Here is a 19,192-nt window from a genome sequence, read left to right as displayed (position 1 = left end):
ATTGGCTGGGTAACGTGGGCAGAGCCAAAAAAAGTCCCCCAATGAGCAGCTCCGTGGTCTGAAAGGGCAGGGAAACAGTCCAATGAGCATCACCGCAGAGGAGCCAATCAGCTAGATGTTGCTGGGGCCGAGGAGCCAATCAGCTAGATGTTGCTGGGGCCGCTGTGAAGTTTGCTGGCAGCTGGAAGTTTGCTGGGGCCCCTTTGGCTGTGGCTCTCAACACATTGGGTGAGAGCTTGGAGCGGATTGAAGAGTTTAAACTATCCGGGATGATTTCCTCCCCCGCCGTGCGGTGCGTGTCCCGGAAGTGACGCACGGCCGTGGCCGGGCGGCCGCCCTACCCCCGCTTCCTTTCACGCTGTTGCTGCCCGTAGGTGGTAGTGGCCACTGTGCCCCGAGAGAGGTGGCGGCGGCCAGTAATGCCGGGGAAACTCCTCTGGGGGGATATTATGGAGTTGGAAGCACCCTTGGAAGAATCCGAGAGCCAGAGGAAGGAAAAGCAAAAGGTGCGCTGAGGATGGGCCGCGCCTCCTTATGGGCTGCGCCGGTTTGGGTGGGGAGGGGAATTGTCCCTGATCATGGCCTGTCAGGACCCAGTCCCAGCATCCGAGGGCCTCCGCTCAATCCGCGTAGGCCTTCTGAGGTCGCTCGGGGATCATTCCCAGGTCACACTCCCTACTTGGAGGAGGACGGCCCTGGGCTTTGGCCCGGCCTCCAGTGGCTCTTCAGCTCTTCCCACTGGCGTCTGAATTCTCCCAAGAGATGGGTAGACTCAAGCTCCCGTCACCGCAGAATCTCTTTTCTTCCTAAAGCAGGGAAGCCTGTCATTTGGTTCTTCTGGACTGTCTTAGAAGATGATTAAGAAAAAATGATTGTCTTGAATATGTTCTGCCTCTTTGTCACCCTGTTCTGTTGTGCAAGAATTTTGGGGAAAGTGATCTTAGGTTTAACTAGTTTATAGAGGATTTGAGAAATAGTGTAACATCCAGAGTTTCTAGGATTGGGCTGTGGTGGAGATCGTGTTGGTTTTATTATTAATAACCCTTACTATGAGTATTTTCATTCAATCCACAGGTATCTATTGAGCCTAATTTGCACCAGACTCTGCTGAGTACCATGGAGTTTAAACTAATTAAGTATGAGAAATGGTTTTTCCCCTTGGGTTATAAGAGACCCCCCCTCCCATCCAAAAAAGAAAACTCTTGAAACAATAGAGGATTGCAAGGTGCTGAAAAATGCACAGGTACTGGAGACGTTTAACCTGGAGAAAGCAAAGCTGAGGAGGATAAGGTAGCAGTTTTCAAAGTCTAACGTTGGATGAAGTAGTTCAGGAAAGCAGAAATACCTCTCCAACTTGTCGTTAAGGTCAACTTGCCATTCCAAGCAACCAGTTTTTCTTTTATTCTGGGGAAATATACAAAACTGAAAATTTACATTTTAGCCATTTTTCAGTGTAGTTCTAGTGGCATTAAATACCCTTATATTGTTTTTCAGCCATCACCACCATCCATCTCCACAACTTTTTTCATCTTCTCAAACTGAGGCTCTGTCCTTTAAACACTAACTCCTCATTCTTTTCTCTTCCCAGCTCTAGCAACCATTATTCTGCTTTCTGTGTCTATGAATTGACTGCTATAGGTACCTAGAATCCACTAAAATGGAATCCCCAGTTATTTTAATTTCGGCTCCTGTTGAAACTTCTTTTCCCTTTTGCATCCAGATGCTCTGTTGAAGTTTAATTTATATCTTTTCTAACCACCCCAGTAATTTCATTTCCTTTTGAAGTCTTGTTCCAATACTGTCTTTATCATGCAAGAGGCATTTATTGTACACTTCCTTGTGAAATTCATTTTTCCTCTCTGTATCTTTTTAAAATATTTCCCAAAAATTCTTGAGGAAAATAGCCATATTTTTGTCTAATATTTAATTATATTCTTGTATGTTGGTGACTTTCACATTGTAAGTTCTCCAGAAATACTTGTTAATTGCACTTTATGAAGATAAACTAGAGATTTGAAAATGAATTGGAATACCAACTAATAGAGCATTAGGCTAGTTTTGGTGTTGAGATGAAGATAACCTTGGTTTGGATTACATTGAGATATGAAGATGAGTTATAGGTTCTTAAAACTGGAATACAGGCAAGGAAGAGTAAGGAAGTGTGTGTTGAAAGTCATGAAAATGGCATAGAAGTGTACATGGACAACAGAGATTTAAGGTGTATCCATAGAAGTGGGAGAAGAACCAGAAGATGTGACAAAAGTAAGAGAATAAGAAGGGCATACATCATATCAACTCACAAGGGTGAGGCAGGAGGATCACAAGTTCAAAACCAGCCTCAACAACTTAGGGCTGGGGATGTGGCTCAGTGATTAAGTGTCCCTGGGTTCAATCCCAGGTATCCCCCCCCCCCCAAAAAAAAAATCCCTATAGAATATAATGGAAACCAAGGGAATCAAAATTATCATAGAGTTTTGGTCCAATATGAAATAATGTATTCACCTTGGGATGTTGCTGGGTTTAGACTTAGAGGTCTCACTTTGCCTTGTTCCATCATCTCCCTGCAATGAAGGGTCCAGGAGCAATTCAAACTCCAGAGCTGACTCTATAAATAATTTTGTTTTTCAGTAGAACTTAACGATATGGTGAGATGTGAGTTACTGCAATTAACCAAAGAGCAAATGATGTAACTGCAAAACATTTTCACATTTTTATGGATAAGAAAAATTGTATGGTAAAGCACTCTAAAAATTGTATAAGTTTTTCGTGCTGGTGTTTTTGTTGTCACTCATCTCTACCATCTAATTTATTTTGAATATCTGACCAAGTAATTCTGGAGAAGTCCTAAATTTCTAAATCATTTCTTGTGGTCTGCAAATATTAAAACACTTGCCACCAGTTTGACTTTTTGAAAAAAAATTTTTTTTAGTTGTTGATGGACCTTTGTTTTATTTATTTATTTATATGTGGTGCTAAGAATCAAACCCGTTGCCTTAACATGGTAGGCGAGCACTCTACCACTGATCTGCAACCCCAGCCCCACCAGTTTGGCGTTTTAAAACTGAAGGTGCAAGCTGGGCATGGTGGCACATGCCTATCATTCTAGTGGCTCTGCAGGCTGAGGCAGGAGGATTGCAAGTTCAGTCAGCAATTTACCAAGACTCTGTCTCAAAAAAATTAAAAGGACTGGGGATGTCGCTAACTGTTGAGCTCCCCTGGATTCAATTCCCGGTACACAAAAACATATAAACAAAAAATTGAAGGTGCAGAATTGTGCCTTTTCGTTTTGTTCTTTTCTTACATTCTGTTATCTAGATTTTTTTTTTTAAACTTCCTGGGTTATTGTTCTTCCATGGAAATATAGCAATTGGAATTTTATATCAACATGAAGCTTTGTTTTTCTTTGACCTGTTAATTATTAAAGTTAGGAAGGAAGCATGATGTGAAAAGAGCATAGGTTTTCCAAGTCAGGGCTAGATTCAATTTCTGGCACTTCCACCTACAGGAAATCCCACATGTGGATCTTTGGCAAGAACTTAACCTCTAAGACTTCTGTTTCCTCATCTGTAAAATGACAAAGGTAATACAGGTTCACTATCCCTTATCCTAAATCCCTGGAACTAGATGTGTTTTAGAATTCAGAATTCTAGGGATCTATAGAAGGAGAACACCCCAGCAGGGTGTGGGGCCTGTAGCATGTAATCAGACACCTTAATATTAAATATGAATAATTGCAAATGATGGGATAAATAAAAACTATAAATAGTCTCACATTAGTTCTATTCAAATATTGCCATCAAATGAGTTCAGAGCAGGTAAGGTTTTGACTCCAAATAAGTTACAAAAACACTTTCGGTTTTCAGAGCTTTATGGATATCGGAATTTCGGATAAGGGATTATGGATCTGTACTTCCCTCATAGGGTTGTTATGAAGATTTAAACAAGATAAGCCGAAAACACATTACACAGTGCTGGGTAGGTACTCAATAAATATTAATTTTTTTGCTCTTAGAGATGTTAGAAGTTTTTTTTGTATTTTAATTTATAATTTTGAGATTGTCATTTGGTTCTGAAGGAGCTATTTTAATTTTGCTAAAATTTTATGTTGTGATTAGAGATGGAATAGAGACTGAATTCTTGAGAATGCAGGAGTTGGAATGACAATTATAGTCATAGGTAAGGCTTAGAGCTTGAATTACTAAACAGTCTGGATTTCTATCATGTAGGTTTTCAATATAACTATTGGCTGAACTTAAGTGGTTGGGAAGTCATGCTGTAACTTCTCTAGAATCCTAAGAGGACACCTGTGACCTTTTTGTCATTGTTTCTTGGTCTACAGAGTGATAGGAGGAAGTCCAGGCACCATCATGACTCAGATGAGAAAACAGAAACAAGAGAAAATGGTGTCACAGATGACCTGGATGATGCTCCCAAGCCCAAAAAAGCTAAAATGAAAGAGAAGTTAAATGGAGACACTGAAGAAGGATTTAATAGACTTTCAGATGAATTTTCTACATCTCATAAGTCAAGGAGGAAAGATCTACCAAATGGAGATATTGATGAATATGAAAAAAAATCAAAGCGAGTATCATCCTTAGAAAGTTCTACTCATAAATCAAGTGATAATAAACTAGAGGAGGTATGGATACTTTTTTAATTTTGCATTTGACATTATCCTTGAAATACAGACAAATGTGATGTTGTAAATTAAGAAGAATTGATTCTATGTTTCTTGCTTAGTACAGACTCTAATCCAAATGAGAGATCTATACAGCTGAAATCTGAACCTTTTTTCCTTTGGCCCTTGTTTCTTTTATTGTATTGTCATTTTTTGTGGGTGAAAGTAGAGGAATGCTCAAACTTACACTTTTTCTGTACATTTGGGTTCCTAAACAGTTTTTCCAAATTATTGATAGTCACGTACTTATTTCTTATGGTTCTTTCAGTCCCTGCCAGTACTGGGGCATTGACTTTTGACTTCCTGAAACAAGGTACAGAAGGCCTTTTGACTTTGTGTATTTTGCCTTCTTTTTTCTGCTTTTGAAACAGTAGCAACTTTAGATGATCTTTATGTCTTACTGTAACTTTCTGTTAAAGTCATTTGCATTTTTAAAACTAGAATTAAACATGAAAATGATCTGAAGAAATCTGTTCTTCTGGCTATTACATTTTGAGGAAGTGTAATAAACATGCTTAAGTATAGAATTTGCATTCCTGAACCTCCTGCTCTTATCAGTACCTGTTAAAGCAGTTATTTTCTTGGGCAGAATTTGTTAAAAAGTGTCTCACAGTTTTCCACTAGGAGTTCAAAAGCTGATCTAGGTGTTATAAATTGTCAAGAAATTATTTAGGTCTTCAGAAAGAAACAATGTTGATATTCTTGCTTTTTGATAATAATTTTTAAATTTGATAATAGCTGGTAATTTAATTTAAATAATAATTTTTTAAAAATCCCTGTTGTGGAGATCAAATGCAGGGGTATGCACTGAGCTTAACTTAACCTAGAATCCTCAGGTATTTTGGGAAAAAGATGTTGACTCCTTGTTTTTACTATATGGTGGGTTTTTTTTTTTTTTAATATTTATTTTTTAGTTGTAGTTGGACATAATACCTTTATTTTAATTTACTTATTTTTATGTGGTGCTGAAGATCGAACCCAGGGCCTCACACTTGCGAGGCAAGCGCTCTGCCGCTCAGCCCCAGCCCCAGCCCCTATATGGTGTTTTATTTTGTGTATTTGCTATTTGTCCAGAAGCATGTATGTTAATTTAGTAAGGCTCTATTAAATCTATATTGGTAGTAGTGGAATGAACAGATTGCTTTTTGTTGTATTGGGGTTTTTGTTTCTTTGTTTGTTTTAGTTGCAGATGGACACAATACCTTTATTTCATTTGTTTTTATATAGTGCTGAGGATCAAACCCAGTGCCTCACATGTGCTAGGCAAGCGCTCTACTATTGAGCTACAACCATAGCCCTATTTTTTTTGGGGGTATGGGGCATTGAACCCAGGAGCACTTAATCACTGAGCCACATCCCCAGCCCTTTGTATTTTTTATTTTGAGGCAGAGTATTGCTATGTTGCATAGATCCCTGCTAAATTGGTGAGGGTGGCTTTGAACTTGCAATCTTCATGCCTTAGCCTCCTGAGTTGCTGGAATTACAGGTGTGCACCACTGTTTCTGGCTCTATTGGGGTTTTGCTTGAAATCATTCTCTGTATTATAATAGGCTTAATTGTCTATTGTTTCTGTTTTAGATCATAGATTTCAGGAGTTCTGCTTTTAGGAATTTATCCTAAGGAGGTAATTATGAGGTGTCCATAGCTGTATGAATAAGTACTCTTATCACCGGGATATTATAGATATTGGGGAAAGTTTTAAATATTCTATATGTCTAGTAGTGTCTGGTAGTAGGCAATTGATTTAATAAAATATGCTATGTTTACAGAATAGAATGCAGCTATCCCAAAAGGTATATAAGAATTTTAGAAAGATAGTTCTTTTTGTTAAAAAGATAAAAAGCAGATTTTAAAACACTGTATAAAGTATGATCTTTTATTTTTAAAACTTAGTGTGCATAGACTGAAGATTGGAGTGTGTTTTAAATGTAGTTTTAACTGACTGGATTATCGGTAATTTAAAAATGTATGTTTGTGCTTTCTGAAATTTCTAAAATGAAAATACGTAACTTTTAAAATTTTTCTTTTAATCTTAAAAGAGAACAGTATTGTTGTTTATGTAAATGGCCCACAATTTGAATTTGATATTGTCTTTTATCTGGTTCTTAATTTGAAAACTGCTATTGTGAGTGGTTCTGTAACTACTTTCTTTAAACATAAAAATTATCAAGTTTACTGGGTCTTTGTTCTGTATACACATTGGTACACAGAGTTTTTGATAGATGTTAAATGATAATGTTTTGCTCATCTATATTCATGTTAAAGAAATTCTTAAGCTTATAGAACTTTTCCTTGAATTAATGACCTAGGGGGAAAAAGTCCTTTTTTTTTTTTTTTTAAATTGTAGTTGGACACAGTATCTTTATTTTATTTATTTATTTTTATGTGGTGCTGAGGATTGAACCCAGAGCCTCACAGGTGCTAAGTGAGCACTCTACCACTGAGCCACAACCCCAGCTCGGAAAAAGTACTTTTTAAAGCCATAGAACAAATTAACTATTTTTGGAAAAAGTTTTAATTTCTCATTGTGTAATTTCTTCTTTTATCTTAGTATATAGACTTGTATTAATTTTCATAGTTAATATTATCTATAAGTATGATTTAGATTATTAAGTAACTTGTAATATGTTATCAAATGGAAAAATATTTTGATTTATGTAGTAGACATTTCTAAAGGGAACTTTATGGGTTGAATTAAACATTTTAAGATGTTTTACTAGGAAAATGGATTAAGTAAGCTTGCCATCTAAAGGGATACTTTTGAAATGAAAAGAATCTACTATTTTTTTTTTAATGACTTTATTTATTTTATGTGGTGCTGAGAATTGAACCAAGTGCCTCACAACATGCTAGGCAAACACTTTACCACTGAGCTACAGCCACAGCCTCCCCTCCTAATTTTTAAGTTAATCTGTATAGGTTTTTGCAAGTACTAACTGAAGTTGATTAGGTAGCTTGTTTAGTAAAATGGTAAATAAGTAAAAGTTGAACAAAAACTATATTATTTTTAAAAAACTATATTATTTAGAACTTTTATTTCCTTTTGACAGACGCTAACACGAGAACAGAAAGAAGGAGCCTTCTCCAATTTCTCTATTTCCGAAGAAACTATAAAGCTTCTGAAAGGTACTATGAATTTTAATGGATATGCAGCTGGAATCTATGACTATATTTTATAAAACTCTTGTGCCTTTTTTAACCAAATAGAGAATATAAAAAAGAAATAGCTCTTTTTAAATTGTAGTTTACTTCATCCTTTTCAGTATTGATATAGTTTTTTTTTTGATCAGTATCTTTTTTTAACTTGTTCTTTTTATGACAGTAGAGTATATTTTGATCTCTTTATAGAAACATGGAGTATATATTATTCTAATTGTCATCCCAATCTTGTAGTTGTTGTGATCTGTTTTTAATTTTAATTGTTATATGTATTTGTCAGAAGTTCAGACTAATTTTGTTATAATTTCTGTTTAGGGTAGGAATAACTGTAAATGGTACTTGGTTGTGTATCTTTAGGCAGACATGGAGAAAGCAGGATTGTTGTTTTCAAATGAATATATCTTTTTCCTAATACTAGTCTTAAAGAAATATTTTGGAAATCTCATTTTACAGGTCGAGGGGTAACATATCTCTTTCCTATTCAAGTTAAGACCTTTGGCCCTGTATATGAAGGAAAAGATTTAATTGCACAAGCTCGGACAGGAACAGGAAAGACATTCTCTTTTGCCATACCCTTGATTGAAAGGCTCCAAAGAAATCAAGAAACAATTAAAAAAAGCCGCTCACCAAAGGTAATGGTTGTAAGAGAGGAAAAGCTCTAAACATTACTTATTGAAAATGGACAGAGAGATTATAGTTGTCTTTTTTTTTTTGCTCCTGTTATTAGAGATTTAACCCCAGACCTCATGCGTACTAAGCTCACACTCTTCTGCTGAGCTACATCCCCAGTCCTGAAAGAGCGTATTAGTCTTAAATACAAGTACCTTTCAGAGAAAATTAAGACCTGTGGCAAAAGTAGAAATTTGGGTTTTAAAGCAAAAACTTGTTCATTTTCAAATAAAGAAAATTCAAGCAAAGCTAAAATGAAATCATTATTGCATGTGAATGTAATGTATATGGATTCATAGATGTCTTTGATAACTTTGTGTATTATGGAGCTTAAAATCTTACTTTAAGAGTACTTATACATAGTGTATTTAGTGACTTGTTTATCTGTTTTTTCAGTCCTGACTTTTTGCTTTCAAACAATGAATTTTCTAAGAGGTATTCCATTTATTTGGTCATCCAATAACTATTCAATATCATTTATTTTACTGGTTGACTTTTTGTGAAGACTATTATAGGAATGGAACTGCTAGTCCATGTGGTGGCACTTGCCTGTAATCTCAGCTCTTGGGAAGCCGAGGCAAGAGAATCTCAAGTTTGAGGCCACAACTTATCAAGACCCTATCTCAAAATTATAAAAGGATCAGGGATATAATTCAGTGATAGAGTGCTTGGCTAGCATGTGTGGGACCTTGAGTTCAATCCCATTCCAGAAAGGCAAAAAAGTTTCTTTATTATGCGGGTGCTAAAGATCTGTCTTAATTTATGAATAGTAAAATCAACTAATAAAATTTTAGCCTGCGGTTTGACCTTTTAAGAACCTGTGTGTAGGGCTAGGGTTGTGGCTTAATGGCAGAATGCTTGCCTAGCATGTGTGGGTCACTAGGTTCAATTCTCAGCACCACATAAAAACAAATGAATAAAAATAAAACAACTAAAGAAACAGAACCTGTGTGTACTTTAAGGTTCATGAAAGTGGAGAAGAAAAAAAATCAGCATTATAGTTTGAATATGTATGTAACTAAAAGTGGTTACTATAAAGGAATAATGTGATTACAATCACTAATTAAGTAAAGCATAAGTGCCTTAGGTGGTGTAAGTGGTAAAAAGAGGGCCAAGATTATATATAAGAGGCTTAAGAACATCTCTGACAAAGTGACTTTTGAGGAGACTTGACAAAGTAGAGTATAATAAATTGTGATTGGTCTTATGCTGTTTGTGTCATCTTTTTTTTTTTTTAAGGCTAGTGCTAGGGAATGGAACTCAAGGCCTCATGTATGCTAGGTACTCTGTCTATAATATACTAATGACTTTAATGTTGAGATTCCTACTTTAAAAAGGGTGGGGTCTTCTAGGTTGCATTTACATGTCTTTACAAAAGTATCTTTTGTTTTTTAAATCTCTCACCCAGGTACTTGTTTTGGCTCCAACAAGGGAACTGGCAAATCAAGTAGCCAAAGACTTTAAAGATATAACTAGGAAACTCAGTGTGGCATGTTTTTATGGTGGAACATCATATCAAAGCCAAAGTGAGTACCTGTGCATGATAATAGTGCAAAGATGCATTTGCTAAATGTAAAGGAATAATGTGAAGGCATATATTTGATTTTTACATATTACTGGCATTTTTCTCCTCTCACAGTTAATCATATTCGAAATGGTATTGACATCTTGGTTGGGACTCCTGGTCGTATCAAAGACCATTTGCAGAGCGGCCGTTTGGATCTTTCTAAACTGCGCCATGTTGTGCTTGATGAAGTGGATCAAATGTTAGATTTAGGTTTTGCTGAACAAGTTGAAGATATTATCCACGAATCCTACAAAACTGGTATATCCTAATTCAAAATAACCACGTTAACAATTATTCTTTGATCTTAAAAGCTTATGAATTTTTAATTTTTTAATATATTGTCCCCTGGTATTCTAACAAAACTAAAGTTATTCAGTATCTATTCTCTTCCTGAAAAAAAAAGAACAATAGCGTACTTTATTTTCTTAGCTTTCTGTGTCTTCTTTCATGTATTATTTTTTATAGTCATTAGTTAGATTTACTAACTCATTTTACTGATTTCTTTGTTCATTGTTTTTCCTTAAATTCTCACTTTTCTTCTGAGTTGAATTTTCTTGCTATTGTCCCCAGTTTTAAAAGGTGAAAGTTTCAATAGTTGCAATGCAGTCTATATGTTAAAAACTTTCCCTGAGTTTTGAATTTTTCATTATTTCTTTGAAGCCTGTGGTGATTTTTAAAAGTTGGCTACATCATGGGATATTAAGAAAACATTTGAATTCTTTTTGTTTATTTAAGATTCTGAAGACAATCCTCAGACTTTACTTTTTTCTGCAACTTGCCCACAGTGGGTATACAAAGTTGCAAAAAAATACATGAAATCCAGATATGAACAGGTTGACCTTGTTGGAAAAATGACTCAAAAGGCTGCAACTACTGTGGAAGTAAGTGGCTTTCCAGCATGATAGATTTTAGCTTTTAGTTGGTATTTATTTTTGAAAGTTTGTTAAAGCTAAACTCAAATTTTGGGGACCTGTTCAGGCCTAAGCTCTCTTTTCTGCCTTTAGTTAATAAGATACATAAGTATTTTAATTGTCTGAAACTGAGAAGCAGAATAGAATAAATAGGGGAAAAAAGCTTGTGAATAAGAAGTTCTAACAGAAGATCTACAAGCAGCCATAGAGACTGTATTTAGAATTCATATGACAGAGAACACGATTCATAGAAAGGAAGAGTGCTGAGGGATGGGGTTGTGGCTCAGTGGTAGAGCGTTTGCCTCACCTGTGTGGGGCACTGCGTTCAATCCTCAGCACCATATAAATAAATAAAGGTATTGTGTCCCTCTACAACTAAAGAAAATAAAATAAAAAGAAGAATAGTGCTGAGATAGTTTGTTGAAGATTAGCTGAAGAAAGTTAGATCTTTATCTCATACCCAAAACCGCCCCCCAAAAAAATAAATAAATTCAGAAAGATTTTTTAAAATTGAGCTGTAGTAGAACTTTTTTTTTTCCTTTTTTCCCCCAATATTGGGGATTTTATTTTGATATAGGGTCTTGCTAAGTTGTGCAGGCTGGCCTTGAATTTGCAGTCCTCTTCAGCCTCCCAAGTAGCTGGTATTACAGGCATGTGCCACTACACCCAGCTATATTTCTAAAGGATAAGTAAGGGTATTAAAAAAAAAAAGCTAAAAACCTATAGTAATTTTCATACTAAGAAAACAAAAAAAGGGATTATTTTCTTCTTTCTTTCTTGAGCTGGATATTGGACCCAGAGCTTCATGCTCATAAGCATGCTCTCTACTACTGAACTACACCATATAACTCCCTTCTATTTTTGATTCATTTCAAATTGCAGAAATCAGTATACTTGCCCATAAGTATTTTAGCATGCATATCTTTAACTAGAGCATAATATTTTCATTTTTATAAAACTAAGGTAAAATTTACATAACTAAAACTATAAACTTTTTGGGTAAGGATGGGGACACAGTCCTTGGCTTTGTTACCCAGGCTTGTTTCAAACTTTTAATCCTCTTGCCTTGGCCTCCCAAATAGCTAGGATTATATGCATGTGCCATTGTACTCAATTTAAAACTATAAATATTTAAATGTATAATTTATTGTCATCTAGTACATTTATGATGTACAACCATCACTTCTATGTAGCTCCAAAATATTTTCCTCACACCAAAGGTAACCCCATAACCATTAAATAGTAATTCCGCATTGTTTTCTTTTCCAGTTCCTGGCAACCACCAGTCTTCTTTCTGTCTCTGTGGATATGCCTGTTCTGAATATTTCATATAAATGTAATTATACATTATGTGACTTTTTATATTTCGCTTCTTTCCCTTAGCATGTTTTTGAGCTTCCTCCATATAATATTTATAGTTTTTCAGATAAGATTTATGTGTAATGAAATGAGTGTACACTTTGCTTAGTTTTGACAAATTCATACATAAGTAATACAAACCTATTTTTTTGAGTTTGTGTATGTAAACCAAACATTTATCAAGATATATTGCCAGGTGCAGTGGTACATACCAGTAATCTCAGCAATTTGGCAGGCTGAGGTAGGAGATTTGCAAGTTCAAGACCAGCCTCTACAATTTAGCAAGACCCTATCTCAAGAATAAAAAGGACAGAGGGATGTGGCTCAGTAGTATAGTACCCCAAGGTCCAATCCCTAGTATCAAAATAAAAGGTATTTTCATCATCTCAAAAAGTTCCCTCGTACTCCTTCCTAGTTCCCCCCAATCCAGAGACAGTCACTTCTGATTTTTTTTTTTCTACCATCGATTAGTTTTACCTATTCTAAAACTTCATATAAATGGAATCATACTGCATATACTCTTTCTCTATAGGACTTCATTCACTCAGCATATTATTTAAGATTCATCTATATTTTTGTGTTATTAATAGTTGGTTCCTTTTAATTGCTATATAGTATTTTGTTTGAATATACTAAATTTGTGTATCCTTTCACTTATTGACGGCCATTTGTTTGTTTTTAAATGGGGTTGAGGAGAGTCTCTGTCTTACAGTCTCCCAGGAAGGCCAGTTCTTGAACAGGTAGAAAAAAATATACAAGATAATTTTTTTCCAACAATTTTGTCAAAATAGATATTTCACCTTTTCTTTCCTCAAAGCATTTGGCTATTCAGTGTCATTGGTCTCAGAGGCCAGCAGTTATTGGAGATGTCCTTCAAGTCTATAGTGGTTCAGAAGGGAGGGCTATTATCTTCTGTGAGACCAAGAAGAATGTAACTGAAATGGCAATGAATCCACATATAAAACAGGTAAGTTTTTTAAAACATTTTTTCTAATTGAGCTGATGAGATGAATAACTGAGGAAAAATATTGTCAGTTGGATAGTGGTGCATGCCTGTAATCCCAGCAACTTGGGAGGCTGAGACAGGAGGATTTTAAAGTTCAAGGCCAGTCTCAGCACTTAGCAAGACCCTCAGCAACTTACTGAGACCTTGTCTTAAAATAAGAATGGCTGGATATGTAACTCAATGCCAAAGTGCCCCTGGGGGGTTCAACCCCCCCAGTACCAAAAACAAATATAAATATATTTTGTCCTCTGGACCAAACTTGATAAGTCATTCTCAGAATTGTGACTAATTTAGAAAAAAGTTATATCCAGCCTCTTATAACTTGTTAAGTCCGGAGAAAATTTTTTAAAATATTTTTTTAGTTGTCAATGGACCTTAAAATTTATTTATATGTGGTTTTGAGAATCAAACCCAATGCCTCACACATGGCGGGTGAGCTCTTTACCACTGAGCCACAATCTCAGCCCCTGGGACAAAAATTTTTTAAGAAATAAATTTTATTGTGTATATTTAAAACTAACAATATGATGTTAGGAGAGAATTGTGTCAGTTGTTATTAGGAGTATTTTTTAAGGCTTTGTAAATGTGATCTAGAAAATATAAAGGTTGAAACAAAATTAATTTCTGTTGGTAAGAATGGATAATGTTTTAGAGTTGTGTTATAAGAACAAATTACAAATATTTATTGAATGAATACATTAATATAAATTGTATGTGTTGGGGCTGGGGATGTGGCTCAAGCGGTAGCGCGCTCTCCTGGCATGCGTGCGGCCCGGGTTCGATCCTCAGCACCACATACCAACAAAGATGTTGTGTCCGCCGAGAACTAAAAAATAAATATAGAAAAAAAAAACATTAAAAAAAATAAATAAATAAATTGTATGTGTTTATCATCCAGCTTTATTATCTTATTTTATCTGAATGCTTGCTCACTTATTTCTTTCTCCAAAATTGTTTTGATGTAAGCTCTAGATATTATTACATTCATAAATATTTGGGTAAATATCTCTTAAAGAAAAGGATTAGCACAGTGAATTGGAAGGATGGAAAGTTCAAGATCCTGTCTCAAAAAATAAATAAATAAAAGGGATGGGAATGTATTTCAGTGGCAAAGCCCACCCTGGTTTCAATCTCCAGTATGGAGTGGGTGAAAAAAAAGTTAAAAAGTCAAACCAAACCAAGCCAAAATAAAAGGCTTGGGGTATAGTTCAGTGGTAGAGCACCTGCCTAGCATGTGGGAAGTCTTGGGTTCATGCACACATACACAAAAACTACCACAACAAAAACAAGCCCCACAATGCTGTTATCATTAACAAAATTAACAGTAATTAATACTTTCAAATGCCAATTGGGTTCAAATTTTCAACTGCCCTATGAATGCTTCTTTTATTGTTTTCTTGACTCCGGATCCAAATAAGATTCTTACATTCTTACACGTTTAGTATGTTAGTTTCTCCTGTATCTATTCTTCCTTGTAGTTTTTGCTGTTTATGAAACCAAGTTTCAGTCTGGAATACTGCTTCCCTGTGATGTTATTTAACTTGTTTCTCTGTTTTTTATACTTTCTGAAACCTGATTTTAAAATTAGAGCAAAAAATACTTCATAGGTTGTTTACTTCTAGCAGAAGGTGTATGATTTCTAGTTCCTTTTATCTTTGTGATGCTAACATTCATCAATGTGACATTCCTTATGTCAATGTCTCTCTAGTCATTTTTGTTGTGTATAACTTGGTACTTAGTAGATTCCTGAGAAAGGTCTTATGAAAATGATATTACTTGTTGATAATAGCTTGTTTGTGACTTTATACTTGAGAGTTATTTTGGCTAGTCATAAAATTCTTGGTTCAAATTTTCTTTTCTTGGGACTAGGGTTGTGGCTCAGTGATAGAGCGCTCACCTAGCACAGGTGAGGCCCTGGGTTCGATCCTCAGCACCACATAAAATTAATTAAAAATTAATTAATTAAGGATATTGTATCCAACAGCAACTAAAAAATAAATATCTTTAAAAGTTTTTTTTTCTTTAGTATCTTAAAATGTTATTCCATTGTTTTTGGAATAATACATTGCTATAAAAAGTCAGTTGCCAATCTGACTTTTTAAAAAGTGATTTTCCTTAAAAAAAATCAGCACTTTCCCTGGGCATAGAGGCACAGGATATAATCCCAGGGGCTCTAGAGGCTGAGGCAGCAGGAGGATCAAAAGTGCAGAGCCAGCCTGAGCAATTTAGTGAGGCCCCAAGAAACTTGATGAGACCCTGTTTCAAAAATAAAAAAATAAAATGGGCTAGGGATATAGCTTACTGGTAAAGTGCCCCTGAGTTTGATTCCCAGTAAACCCTCCCTTTCTCAACTCCCACTCCACCCACAAAAAAAATCAGTAGTTTTGTGTGCTCCGTTAGCCAGTTCTTTTGGTTTCAGCCAGCTACTCAGGAGGCTGATGCTGAAGAATTGCTTGACCAGGAATTTGAAGTCAGCCTGGGCAACAACATAGTCATACTGCATCTCAAAAAAGAAAATCAGTTGGCGCTGTGGCATATGCCCATAATCCCAGGGTCTGGGAAGGCCGAGGCAGGAGGATTCCAGTACAAAGCCAGCTTTAGCAAATTAGCGAAGCCCTGAGCAACTTAGTGAGACCCTGTCTCAAAAAATAATAAGGGCTCAGTTGTTAAGTGCCTCTGGGTTCAGTCACACACACAAACACACACACACACACACACCAAAAAAACCCCCAAAATGTAGTTTTAATATATATATTATAACTTTTATCTTTGTGATGCTAACATTCGTCAATATGACATTCCTTTTATATATATATATATATAATTTTTATTTATTTTTTTAAGGTTTAAGACAGGGTGTAGTTAAGTTGCCAAGCTGGATGTTGCAATCCTCCTGTGGGAATATTATTCTGCTTCCCCTATCTCCATCCCTAATTACTTTCTTCTTTTTTTGAATTTTTTTTTTTTTTTTTTTTTTAGTTGTAGATGGGCACAATGCCTTTATTTATTTATCTTTATATGGTGCTGAGGATCAAACCCAGGGCTTCACACATGCTAGGCAAGTGCTCTGCCACTGAGCCCCAGCCCCAGCCCCATCCATCCCTAATTACTTTCTATGGGATTTGATTAGGACCTTTACTACTGTTCATTTTTAGATGAAATATATCTTTCTGAACTTTAAATGGGAAAGCATGGGTTAGAATAGTTTTCTAGATTTGCAGGTTTAGAACTTTTGTTGTTTTTGATAGTGTTTAAAAATATGGACAAATATCTCAAAAAAAGCTGTTTAAAAAGAAAAGGTCTCTTGCTAGGTGTGGTGCACATGCCTATAATCCCAGCAGCTCAGGAGGCTGAGGCAGGAGGATTGCAAGTTCAAAGCCAGCCTCAGAAACATTGAGATGTTAAGCAACTCAGACCTTGTCTTTAAATAAGGCTGGGGATGTAGCTGAGTTCAATCCCTAGTTAAGGCGCCCACCCCCCACCCCAAAAAAAGAGAAAAAGTCTTCCTTTTTCTGAGCTCCAGCTATGTTCTTCCTCACTTTTATCTGGATCTTTTCTTTGCTCTTGTTATTCTTGTCTTCCTGGGTTTGGATTTTAGGTCCAATACTTTCTCCTTGGTGTGGGCCTTCATTCTGGAAAGGGAGCATTGATTATAGTGTTTGTATATGGCTGAACACCAGAGCTGCTGTAGCTCCTACAGACCTTACCGTTGGTGCCTTGGCACTCTCCCATTGTCACCTGCTACGTGTAACAATTTGCTTGAGAATATGCTTTCCAGAGAATGCTGCTTCTTAGGTCACAGAAATCCCCTGCCCCACCTCATACATACAGGTTTTGCCCTATTCTGAAAAATTACTAGAATGCGTTTTCATTTAATTTTTTTGTTTTTGTTATTTTAGTACTGGGGATTGAACTCAGGGGCACTCAACCACTGAGCCACATCCCCAGCCCTATTTTGTATTTTATTAGAGACAGGTCTCACTGAGTTGCTTAGTGCCTCACTTTTGTTGAGCCTGGCTTTGAACTCGTGGTCTTCCTGTCTCAGTCTCCTGAGCTGCTGGGATTACAGGCGTGTGTCACTGTGCCTGGAACTAGTTTTGTCATAGATGTTCTCTGTGGATTTTTAATTTTCTTATTCTAGGTTTTTTTTTTTTTGAGCAGGGTGATACTGGGATTTGAACTCAGGGCCACTCAACCACTGAGCCACATTCCCAGCCCTATTTTGTATTTTATTTAGAGACAGGATTTCATTGAGTTGTTAGCATCTTGCTTTTGCTGAGGCTGGCTTTGAACTTGCCTCAGCCTCCTGCACCACTGGGATTATAGGCATGTACCACTGCGCCTCACCTGCTATTATTATTATTATTATTATTATTATTATTATTATTATTATTATTATATGTATGTGGTGCTGGGACCTTGAACCCAGGGCATTGTGTATACAAGACAAGCACTCTACCAACTGAGCTATATCCCCAGCCCATTATTTGTTTTTATGTGAGAACTGATGAAATACTATGCTGTTACCATCTTTTACAGTGTTATTTTTACTAATTATATAGCATTGGTTGTCATGTTTAAAACATCTGATATAAACAGATGGATGCTTAATTATGAAAATGTTGAGGTGGTTGATGATATTCCCTGTTATTGCTTTAGGACCTTCAATAGTAACTGTCCTAGAAGTCAGTGCTTCTGAAGGAGGAATTGCCTTGCTACAAAGACCCCCCCAGTGACAATAATCAATTTCTGTGGTTGGAATGTGGAATTTTTCTTCTTCATGATGACTGCTGTTTAGGCAGAAAGTAGTAGCAGCATCTCATTATGAGGAATGTTGAGTTTTATGGACAAACTAGGGAGTCTAAATGGTTTATTTTTATTATGTATTTACTTATTTTGGGGTATTAAGACTTGAACCCAGGGGCCTAGCTTATGCTAGACATGCATGAGCTACCCCTAGCACCTAGTTTCTCTGTTTTTAAATTATAACCTCACTTAATTTTTTTCTATAGGTCAAGTTTTACTTGGTTTTCTCAATAAAATGCCTTGTAAATTCTCAACAAATTCTTTCTCTCTTTTACATACATACAGTCTTTTGGGAAACAAAAGTTTGGAAATCTGCCGGTGTGGTAGTGCACACCTGTAAACCCAGCTTCTTAGAAGACTAAAGCAAGAGGATCACAAGTTTGAGGCAGCCCTGGGCAATTTAGACCCTGTCTCAAAATAAAAAATAGTGCTCACTTTGGTAGCACATATACGAAAATTGGAATGATACAGAGAAGATTAGCATGACCCCTGCACAAGGATGACATGCAAATTCATGAAGTGTGCCACATTTGAAAATGAAAAATAAAGAGTCTGGGGATGTATCTCAGTGGTAGAGTGCCCGGGGTTCAATCCCCAGTGCTACAAAAAGAAAGGAAAAAAAAAAGTTGGAGATCTGAAAATCATCACTGATACCAAGAATGTAATATGTCCTTTTTAGGGCTGATTATCAAGTTAAAAAAACCTGTGTTGAGTTTTTTAAAAAGTGAATTTGAAAAATTGACTATGAAAACTGCCCAACTCATTTAAAGTATGGTAGCTTATATATATAGCTGTTTTCTTTTTTGAAACAGTTTTCTTAATTGATTCCATGATAATCGTATGAGTTTTCCTCTTCTGGCTATCTTTCTGTGTTTTTCTGAGATCTTTTTCTGTTCTTGCCCATACCATACCTTTTCCCCCGCTTCCTTTCTGTGTTGGGCATAGAACGCAGGGCCTCATATATGCTAGACCAAGTGTTCTACCACTGGGCAGCACTCCCAGTCCTTGTCTTTCAATACTGGCGTTCCTCTCAGTTG

The 19,192-nt window shown here is 36.1% G+C and overlaps 1 protein-coding gene and 1 non-coding gene across 7 annotated transcripts in view; both read left to right on the top strand.

The window, feature by feature from the left end:
* Nucleotides 1–304: 304 nt before the first annotated feature.
* Ddx50 (DExD-box helicase 50) overlaps nt 305–19,192 on the top strand; it is a 35,023-nt gene continuing 16,135 nt past the window's right edge. Inside the window, exons 1-10 of one of the 6 annotated variants that reach the window (XM_048809797.1) lie at nt 352–506; nt 3,864–3,975; nt 4,116–4,176; nt 4,340–4,639; nt 7,729–7,804; nt 8,291–8,469; nt 9,915–10,032; nt 10,146–10,331; nt 10,809–10,954; nt 13,161–13,310. In XM_048809797.1, coding sequence (XP_048665754.1) covers nt 4,451–4,639; nt 7,729–7,804; nt 8,291–8,469; nt 9,915–10,032; nt 10,146–10,331; nt 10,809–10,954; nt 13,161–13,310 — 1,044 coding nt within the window. In that variant the 5' untranslated portion in view covers nt 352–506; nt 3,864–3,975; nt 4,116–4,176; nt 4,340–4,450. Of the gene's footprint in view, nt 507–3,558; nt 3,581–3,863; nt 3,976–4,115; nt 4,177–4,339; nt 4,640–7,728; nt 7,805–8,290; nt 8,470–9,914; nt 10,033–10,145; nt 10,332–10,808; nt 10,955–13,160; nt 13,311–19,192 lie in introns of those variants that run through there. The other 5 variants (XM_015500558.2, XM_015500560.2, XM_048809796.1 and 2 more) reach the window with 5 other exon arrangements.
* On the top strand, nt 18,583–18,689 carry LOC125618713. The gene has a single exon (XR_007350120.1). It is a non-coding gene; the product is annotated as a U6 spliceosomal RNA (small nuclear RNA).

This window comes from Marmota marmota, unplaced genomic scaffold, assembly GCF_001458135.2.
Source record: "Marmota marmota marmota unplaced genomic scaffold, marMar, whole genome shotgun sequence".
In the NCBI taxonomy this organism is placed as follows: domain Eukaryota; kingdom Metazoa; phylum Chordata; class Mammalia; order Rodentia; family Sciuridae; genus Marmota; species Marmota marmota.
This window is presented reverse-complemented; position numbering and strand designations above follow the sequence as displayed.